Source organism: Psittacula echo (assembly GCF_963264785.1).
Source record: "Psittacula echo genome assembly, chromosome: 1".
NCBI lineage: Eukaryota > Metazoa > Chordata > Aves > Psittaciformes > Psittacidae > Psittacula > Psittacula echo.
In genome coordinates this window covers 110,275,258-110,285,630 of record NC_137735.1, presented here as the reverse complement: position 1 = coordinate 110,285,630, position 10,373 = coordinate 110,275,258, and the positions used below count along the sequence as shown (strand labels likewise).

Sequence of the window (10,373 nt, the reverse complement as noted above, 5' to 3'; positions counted from 1 at the left end):
TGATGCAGAAAGGTAAAATATACTGATTAAAAAAGCACCTTCTGCTAGTGCTAGGTTAAATAATGTACAACAATCTATTTCTTTAGCTACCCTTTTAATCCTGAAAAACTATGGCTGCGAAACAAAATGTATATTATTTTGATTAAACATTTTAAAAGCCATTTAATGCATTCCTTTGCAAATCTTACTAAGTTTTACTCTTCCAAATGGCAGTGAACACTTATTTTGTTGACAGGACAGTAAACATGCAAACACACAGTAACTATGCCATATGGGCTTTATGCAACAGCAAAGTAGACATGGCAGTGATTTTATGAAGTTCTGGTGGCTCAAAGACTTAATCTCTAAGAAACAGATCTGTTTTGGAGAGTTAGCAAGAATATATTTAACTTGCTATCAACCCAAGGGATAATCCTGAAAATGGAATGTTTGTGCCTTCAAACTTCAAATTAAGGTCCATAAAATAGGAACTGTGGCACCAGGAAATCCCTCTGATAATTATGAGTCATTTCACATGCCCCTTGTTTTCCCAAGCAAATACAAAAACTTTGGGGTTTTAAACAGAAATACAGGAAGTCCTTATACCAGTTCTGAAAGGATTCCCACTCTATAATGTTAAAAAAAGGTGAGATTTTTTTGCACTGTTGCATCCATGCAGACTCAGTTACTAGAAAGCAGCCTTTTATTCAGCACAGTATTATACAGGTTTAAAGGGAAAATCAAACAAAAGCATTTTTGCTAAACAAAAATGTAATTAGGTCTCACATAATTTTAATTTTCTGCATTTTTAATACTTCCTTATTGACCTGCAAGGCAGAGGGAGGCTGAAGAGCTCATTGCTATTTTCTTATGGATTTTTGTGCTATTTTCTTATGCACGCTGAGCAGTTCAGTAACACTTAAACTGTATTTCAGTAATGATGCAGCAGTTTGGGATATGGGATACCTAATGTAGCAAGATAGAGAATCTGAGGTTATTTGCATCGCAGACCCATGGAAAACAATGCATATGCTGAGCTTTTCTTGCTCATGTTGACAACAGGAGCGTTACTCATTATGTAGAAGTTTAAGTCTCCACTATAAAAACCAGACTTGCCCACTGAAGAAGATATGCTGGGCCATAGACACAAAGGTTCTTACTGCTAAATCAAGGCATGATTCTGATCTCGGTGCCGCCTATGAAAAATAGGGTTGAATAGAGATCATTAAATATAAAAGAAAATCAGCTTCTGGTCCATTTGAAGGAAAAAATATTTATGACTAGGAATGCACGAGTCTCTGTGCTGGTTAATCAGAGAGCATTTACTTTTCAGAAAATAAAACAAGTAATTGACGTTCAACCAGAGCAATCAAATGCTCAGGGTAGTTAAAGTCCCTATATGGCACTTACACGTTCACCTGGACCTTTTGGGCCGTGTGCTGAATGACTTTGGATTTTCCCAAGGAAGAAAGAACCACAAAAAAAGTATCACTTGCACCTGTGTTTGGTGCCTCTTCTGTTACACTCACAGTGAAGGAACCACCACCACCACAGACACATAACCAAATACTCTATCTCTCAATGCAAACATATGGTATCTAGTGAAGGGTGGCACAAGGAAGGTTTCTCCTGTTGAGGTGTTGCTTCTTCTGTTAGCAAAGCTCCAACACAAGGCAGCTGGATACAGCTCTTGCCATTCTCCTTCCTCTGTAGGCACCCACTAGTTAGCTCACTTCACACACCTCTGAAGATGACACATATTGTTCCATGGTGAGGGCTGCTGAATTCCCAGCTTCTTAAAGGCGTGCTTGCAGATAACCTGAGTTCTCCATTAAAGACTGCCTGGGCTGACTTTTAGTCAAAATGAAACTATCTGAGTTTCATCTGAGTATTACAACCTGCATAACTAAATGTCTCAGGTCTGAACTGACACAGAGAACAAATTTGGCTTGCCAGGAGAAATATCATGAGAACAGTGCTAGAGAGTCTGCATATTTTAACAGCTTAGGAAGGTCATTTCGTTCTCGTGCCTGACTTCCACTGCTCTTCAACATTGGTCAAGAAAATTTCATCTCGTTATTCTCCTATGAAGCGTAATTTGTGCAGCTGGTTATTTTTAAATAACACATGCTTCTGCATAGCAAGAAGGGAAATTAGGGAAGCAAAGTAGCCCATAATGTTCTTTTCTATCTGGTTAATAGGCTCCACATGTATTACTCTATTACAGATAATTCTAACATGTAATTTAGTGGGTTGTACTGTCAGTACATCCTGCCATTCTGCCAGAGACAGCAGCTCAAATACCATGCTGACAGCTGATGATAGCAGGATATCTCCAGGGGAGCAGATCCACCCAATGGAGGGTGAGGGAAGGCAAGCAGGAGCTGTTTGAGAAACCAGGAATCATCTGCCAGGCAAAGCTAGTAAGAAAACAGTGAGAGAAGGGATGACTGAAAGCGAAGGCCAGGCTGGGCAGCACCCACAGCCCTCCAGCGGAAGACAGGATGAGGGGCAATGTATCATCTGCAGATGGTGCCCCTTGCAGGGTTGGCAACTCAGCCACCCACAACACAGTGGGTCTCACTGATGATGTCCTGAGTGCTATTTTGACAGGAGGCTAGCATCTGAAACTCCTCGTTTAACACACCCCACTGAAACAAACCCAGTTGTTACTAGCCCCAAACTGCTTCAGCTACGAGTCCGACTTAACCTGAATCACGTTGTCAGCTCCCAGACACGACTTGCATGCAAAAGCTGTGAAACAAAGCTAGCTGCATTGGGAACAGCATTGGTGACATATATTGGCTCATTTTCTGCTGATGCAGAGTAGGCAGCTGAGCATGGTGCAGGGCATAGAGAGGTACAGGGGGGTCCAGCAGCGCTGTGGCTGCAGCTACACAGACTGGCAGTGCCCATGCAGCTGTGCCACACTCCAAGCACACTCTGCATTTTCAAGTATGCTAAATTTATGCCTGTGCTGTGCAGCTCATTGTACATCAAGCCTGTTCGTATGAAACATGCATATTGTATGTTCTAATAAGTGCAGCTAATGAATACAGCTAGAGGAAACAAAACCTCCTTCAGCCACATGAAGCAATCAATACATCTTTTTCTCTTTCACATCTGACTATGTTTTTCATTGCATTATTGAAGATGACATGCCAAACAACACAAAGATTCCATGTTTATCCAGTGGCTTTGCACCATGGTGCTCCGGTCTGAGTAGGGGGACAAGGAGAAGGTAATTGGTGATAGATGCAGAGCTGGAGTAGGCACAGCAAAAAGCATCAGGAAAACACTGGGAAAAAAATACTCAGAAAGGAAAGTTTTGAATTTGGATTGCTTGGAAAGCTGAGGAGGATGCTGGTGGCTTTTTTGACTTCTCCATTTGGTTTCTGGGATGAACACTTGAACTTCTGATCATTAACTGAAGACAGATTTATCTTTTGTGGTATCAAGACTCTGGACTTATGCATTCACACAATATATCCACAGAACCAGACTTTCTGTTTCTAGTGAATAAGAATTTGCATCTAAACACCATCATTTGAAAGGACGCTTTAGGCTCATCAGGCCCAGGCAAGGTGTTTGTATACACACAGCCACTAATATTTAGCACTTTTACATTTTAACCCTGTGATAGGCTAGGACCAACACAACAGACTAAATCCAAGATTGCAAACTCTGTCTAGTAATATATCCATTCCTGTCTCACTTCTTAAAACAGGAAGTCATATATATGTCATACCATGGTGTGTCCCGTATCTGCCACAAAGGACAGGCTACAGTTTGATCCAAGGACCTATATTTCAGTGATAGCTTGGAAACACAGAAGTCATTAGAGCATCCTGGAAGCTGAAAAACACCATCTAAAAAGAAGACATAGTAGTGATTGTGTTTGCCTTAGGGTGGTGGTGGTGTAGTCAGCATATCCCTCTCTGCAGGAATATGCAGGTCACCAGCATGGGTGAAAGGGCATCTCAGCCCCTAGCTGTGAAAGGAACGTTTATCTCTCAGAGGGCAGAGGTGCATGTCCTAAAACAGTCAGGTCGTTAATAAAACTCAACACAAAACTGAATGGCCTCTGCTGTAACAGAGAGACTCACCGTATATTTCTGAATGTTTCTCTGACATCCACTACGTTAAGCAGTATGTGGATTACTTAAAATCATCTTTCATTGCTTAAGGTAGGTTTTTCCCACAGACCTGTTAAATAGAACCTTGCTTCTTCTCTTTTTATGCAGCCTGAGCAGAAGACGTGGCCATGATTGCTCACAGCATGGATAACAACAGTGGTACTGCTGCTCTCCCTACCTTCCTGCTCCTGCTGCAGAGCGAGAGCTACCCGGACAGCTCCATCCCTCCTGCTGGCTATGAGATGACAGCATCACCCACAGGACCCAGCTCAAGCAGGAACCACACTGCCTCGCTGTATGACCTGCAGCGGGGGGAAATTACAGCAGCCAGCATGGTTTTGGGAGCGTTGTGGCTGGTGTCCCTCGTTGGAAACTCCCTTGTTTGCTTGGTGATCCATCGGAGCAGGAGGACACAATCCACCACCAACTATTTCGTTGTCTCCATGGCTTGTGCAGACCTGCTGACTAGTGTCGCAAGCGTGCCCTTCGTGCTGCTTCAGTTCACCTATGGCAGGTGGACACTGGGGAACGCAATGTGCAAGCTGGTAAGGTACATCCAGCACATCACCCCTGGAGTCCAGATATATGTGCTGCTCTCTGTATGTGTGGATCGATTCTACACTATCGTCTACCCCCTGAGCTTCAAAGTGTCCAGGGAGAAAGCCAAGAAAATGATTCTGGCCTCTTGGCTCTTTGAGGCTGCATTTGCGTCACCGGCTTTCCTTTTCTACAGCTCCAGCAGTGACGACCACTGCAACTTTTTTCTCCCCAGATCTTGGGAAGGAGTAACCTATGGTGTCATCCGCCTCTTGGTGGTGTTTTTGATGCCATCTACCCTCATTGTCTTCTTCTACCAGAGGGTCATCAAGTACATTTGGAGAATAGGCACCGACGGCAGGACTGTCAGGAGGACAACGAATACTGTCCCAAGAGCAAAAGTGAAAACCATCAAAATGTTCTTAATGTTAAACTCGGTCTTCCTCCTCTCCTGGCTCCCTTTCTACATGGTACAGCTGTGGCACCCACAGGAAATCAACTACAGAAAGAGCTCCCTGGTTTTCCTGTCCATCACCTGGATCTCCTTCAGTTCTTCAGCTGCTAAGCCAACCATCTACTCTGTGTATAATGCAAACTTCAGAAGAGGGATGAAAGAAACTTTCTGCATGTCTGCCATGAAATGTTACAGAAGCAATGCATACACCATCACCACCAGTTCCAGAATAGCCAAAAAGAATCATGTTGGGATCGCAGATATCCCAGCTCCATCCAAAACTGTCATGAAAGATTCCATCTATGATGCTTTTAACAGAGAAGAAAAGGAAAAAAAGGTTGCCTGGCCTATTCAGTCCAATCCCCCCAATACATTTGTCTAACTGGCTGCATTGCTTTGAAGAAACCACTAGGTACCCACAGAACAAGGAGCTTTATATTCTTTCTGAATACTGATGTATATTTACATATTTTTAACACAGATTTGGGGAAGAAAACAAGATGTTTTATTTTATTAAATGCCTTGATTTTGATGTGTCCAGTTTATTTAATTCCCATTACCTTCTGCTTTCAGGGAATACTCTGACTCACAAGCATCCCTTTTCTACAAAACAGGAAAGTTCTCAGACTCTCCCTAGACAGGCAAAAAAGCGTAGGAAGAAACACTGCTTTTTTGAACCCCTGTACATTGGCCACTATGTATCAATGCATATATCCACCCAAGGCCATCCATACTTCTGTCTGGTATGTCTCTGCAAATACGAGTGCACTGTGGTTTTTCTTCTTGCCCATACCCGATGGGCAAGAGGTCCATAGGTGGGCAGTCAAGCTTAATCCTGACATCAGTGGTGAAACTCCCACAGCCCCACAGGGTCAGCATAAGTCCAGCACTGAATGCTTTCGCACCTTCATTGTTGCGCCTCTCCAGAGGTCTCGAGGTCCAAATCACCTCCTCTCAAGCTGCTTCTACACCCACCCTAGTGCATCCACCCAGAAGATGGGGCTGGGCACAGTCTGAGAGAACACGTGCTGGTCAAAGCAGTGCCAGGCACACAGGGACTCCTCACAGCTTCAGTTTGGTGTGTCTCCTGGCCTGAGTCCCTTCTGCTGAGGTATGGCTGTGCCACCTGCAGCAAAGAGAGGTTTTCTGCACTCACACATTTTCCTGGCAGCATCCTCTTCCATGACAGCACCTTTGAACAGGTCCCTCACAGGCATTCCAGAGGAGATGAGCTGGCAGATAGCTGTGGCTGCAGGTGGAGCTGACTCCTGCTGCTCTTTATCTGCCAGCACAGAGAGAAGACAACACAACAGCACCAGTGAGGGCTTCAGCTTCCCACCAGAGTGGGAAGGGGCATGGCATCCCCTATGCCATCTGCATTTACTGGAACACACAGGCTGGGTTTGGGTGGGGGTTTTGTCAGTTACTGACCTCATTAATTAGAAATAGGCTGAATCTGTGAGATGAAAACTGATTTATTCTCTTAATTCTCACAGTATTTCCCAGAAGTAAAGTAGTTCACCCTCAGAAAACACAGATAACACATATCTGGTTGGTGAATTCCCTTCGCTCTGCCCAATCAGTGTGTTCCCATGAGTTGGACATGTGGAAGGTCCAGGCCAGGCTGCTGCAGCATTTACCTGGGAAGTTTCCTTTTTGCTTTCCTACAGTGTCTACAGGAGAGTCCCACAGGGTTCAGACCAGACATCGATCCATGCCAGCATCTTACTGTCTACTGCAGCCATCAGTGGGTGCTTGAAGATAGAGCGTGAGTATCAGGGAAGCTGCAGAGTGGTCTCCTGACACCTCATTCTAGTCTCTGGCAGTCACTGCTAAGAAGTAACACCTCTCACAGGGTAGCTGCCAAAAAGCAGTGCCATTCAGTAAATACAGAGCAGGTCCAGAATGGGCTTAGTCATAAAATTCCACAGGCGGGAAGGAAACACACACACACACACACCCCCTTTTCAGGCCCCATCTAAGTGGATTTCAAGAGAGTTTTGCCTGAGAATCTAGGTTTTGACCTCTCTTCAGTTGAGAATCTCAAGCGCTTTTTTTCCTATTCTCTAGTTCCTTCTCAACTAGCTCTGACAAAGTCAGTACCCAGTGACGAGCTGCTCCCCACCCACACTCCCTGTGCCGCTCTTGCATTTGTAAACTTCTATCATGTATTCTCCCAGTTATTTCTTTTCTGTACTCAAGAATTTCATCCTACCCAGTAATTTCTTGCACAGAACTGGCTCCAGACCAGGCTCTCCTTAGAGCACCCTAATGTAGCGGCCAGGGCTTGGCCAAGCATCCTCAAATCCAGAGTACCAGCAGGCATTTCATGCTCCAGTCATCCTAACAGCATCGTGGAAGCTTTGATTGCAGGTGTTAAACTGTAAGGTAGTGTGCAGGTGACAGTTACCCCTCCACATACTCCTGAGTTGAAACTTGAACAGTGGAGATTAGGGTTAGATATTAAGAAGAAGTTCTTTGCTATGAGAGTGATGAGGCCCTGGCGCAGGTTGCCCAGAGAAGCTGTGGCTGCCTCTTCCCTGACAGTGTTCAAGGCCGGGTTGGATGGGGCTTGGAGCAACCCGGTCTAGTGAAAGGTGTCCCTGCCCATGGCAGGGGTTGGAACTAGGTGTTGTGACGGTCCTTTCCAACCCAAACCGTTCTATGGTTCTATGATTCTATGACTCTATGATTCTATTTCAAAATCTCTAGCTGCCCAGTGTATGTCTAAAAGAGACGTCCCTCAACCACAACCTCCTCAGAGAAGGATTATCTTTTTCTTCTGCTTTCAGAGCAAATGTGGCACAGCTGGGTTCCTGCTCGTGCCTGGGGACTGGAAGCGCTGCATTAATGAAAGTTAATAGACCAAGAGCAGCAAGTACTACAGGGTGTATTAAACACACTTGGGTACCTCCCTTTCCCGTCAGCAGGGAGCAGAAGCACACATGTGGTGGAGCCCCAAGCTGACATCCTCTGAAAAGACTCTCATGCTGGCAATATGGGTGGGGAAACTCCTTTGTTGAGAAACAATCCTGTAGGCATGGTAGAAAGCTTCCTTCTTCCTCCTCTACCATACAAAGTACGGTTGTGAGAACCCTCACGGATTGCAGGAACACTTCCAGTATCTATTTCAAAATTCAGAAATCCCCATTAAATGAGGATCTGATATTTCTCATTGAAGTCATTAGCAAAATCTCCCATGAACAGGGAGGAAAGAGGATCTTGTAACTGAGACAAGACCAATATTTTCTGTGTGGTTCATGTTCTGAGCAGGTTGTTTCTCCCTTAAACATCACCATATGCTTAGTTTTTCTTTGCCACTTAATTACCTCTGTCACAGTAAAATCAGACCTAGGGTAAGCAGGCCAGGTCAACCTTGCAATGTTATTTTTAATGTTGGGTTGTGAGACTGAAACCCAACAGTTGTTCTTTTGGTCAGTAGCTTTATTAAAGCAATGGGACTGAACAGAATAAGCCCTGAGATTGCAGAAGACCACAGGGTCATGGTTGCCCACCTCCTGCTAGGTCTGATTCTAGAGGGACCCAGGACACTTGTTCCTTCTAGTCAACATGAATAGGAGTGCATGAGGCAGCCTTTCTATCTGGACATAATGGACAGGACAGGCCATGGCAGCCACTGTCCTGTCAAGGTGCAACCAGAGGTACTGTATGGAGCGAGTCCTTGAACAGTCGGACCCCAGAGATGTTCCAGTGGATGTTGCCTGCGCACTTCTGGCCCACAGATGAGGGGCAGTCCTCAGACCATTACAGATCCCAAAGGAAAATACTGCTGCAGCCAGCACATGCAGGGCTGCTGTTCTCAAACCTGCTCCACTGCTGAAAAGGACAGGAAAGAGGCAGTCCACCCCTAAGGTGCCAGCACCACGCTGCAGACCCACAGCGTGCCAGATGTCGTTTCACATGGAAAGCCCAAAGAACACACTGGCAGGTGTGAAACCACAGGCTTCTGTGCAACCTTCCCTCTTCTGAACTCAACCATGTTCCTCCACCCCCTAGAAGCTGTAGAACTACACAAGCTGGCCAGGAAAAGTGCCTTGACATGACAGGTAGGCACAGTGTCCCCAGGTTGAAGGAGCTGGCAGTTCTGCCCTGAAATCATGGGCCAAACTAGCCTTGCAGCCATCAGTGAAGTCTGGAGGTTGGCTTTCCTAAACCACCTTTCCCTATCAATAAAGCCCAGTCGCAGCTGTATCAAGTGAGTGTGTGCTTGTATAGCTTCTTTTAGCCAAACTATACCGGTAAAACAACATCCTCACAAACACAAGTGGCATTTGAACTTGGAAGAGTTGGACAGTGCAGCTGTCCCTTTATGCAGCTATACTGATAAACCTTCCTGATTTCTACTTCTATACGACACAGCTTTTGTTAGAGTTAAAAAAGATTATCCAGAGCAATCAAATAAACCCCATTGCTTCAATTGCTAACAAATCCTCAGTCTGAAAAGCCAGCCTTCACCACACAGCACAAGCGAAAGGAGCAGTGACGTACCTGTATGTCGGGGGCATACGTACATGCTCACTCCCATCTCCTTCCTTTTGCTTTTTTCCAAGTTCTGCCAGGCCTCTCCATCCATTATCCCATCAGCTGTGGCTGCTGACCAGGTTCATGCCCCAGTGAACACTGTGCTTCTGGGAGAGGTGCCTAAGCAAAGGCTGCCCAAGCCACCCCAGGAGCTCCAGCCCTCAAGTAACATCCAGTCACTGACAGTTTGGCGCTGCCACTGTTAGAGCTGAAGAAAACACCATAGTACAGCGGTGCTGAAGATGGAAAATATCCGGCAGCTTGACTTTTGAAATGGCAGCTACTCCATGCTTAGTGTTGACTTTGGAAACCTGTAATGATGGACACTGACAAGTGCTGACCTGGTGCCAGAGCAAAGAGCAAACTTTTCCATTCCTTCCATCATTTTAGGACGGGTAATGGATGGGTTTAATAGCACCCATCCAGATCCTTCTGGTCCTTCTGGTCCTTCTGGTCTGCCAAGGCCCCAGAGATGCCAGAGACTCAGAAGGAAGATCATGTATTATCTAAGCAAGAAATGGAAAATGATGAAGGATTTGCCTGATCAATATAAACAAATCTTTCCACACTCCCCCACAACTCCTCATTGCCAACATACTGTTTCAGTGATACATCTAAAGCAACAATAAAGTTAATGAGGTGTGGCGAAAAAAGGAAGAATGGCAAGGAGGATTATAAATACATTCAAGTGACCTGCACCTGTGTAGAACACATATATCATACTA

General features: G+C 45.2%; 1 protein-coding gene and 1 long non-coding RNA gene across 2 annotated transcripts; one reads left to right on the top strand and one right to left on the bottom strand.

Moving 5' to 3' along the window:
• Nucleotides 1-4,243: 4,243 nt before the first annotated feature.
• Nucleotides 4,244-5,488, top strand: GPR19 (G protein-coupled receptor 19; the record flags this gene model as incomplete). Its single annotated transcript, XM_080628306.1, has 1 exon — nt 4,244-5,488. One exon carries the CDS (start codon nt 4,244-4,246, stop codon nt 5,486-5,488), a length of 1,245 nt encoding a protein of 414 aa, XP_080484432.1.
• Nucleotides 5,489-5,957: 469 nt separating this feature from the next.
• On the bottom strand, nt 5,958-9,725 carry LOC308225538. Its single transcript, XR_013957759.1, has 3 exons — nt 9,616-9,725; nt 6,747-6,966; nt 5,958-6,388 (listed from the first exon to the last, which is right to left on the bottom strand). It is a non-coding gene; the product is annotated as an uncharacterized lncRNA (long non-coding RNA).
• Nucleotides 9,726-10,373: the final 648 nt, after the last annotated feature.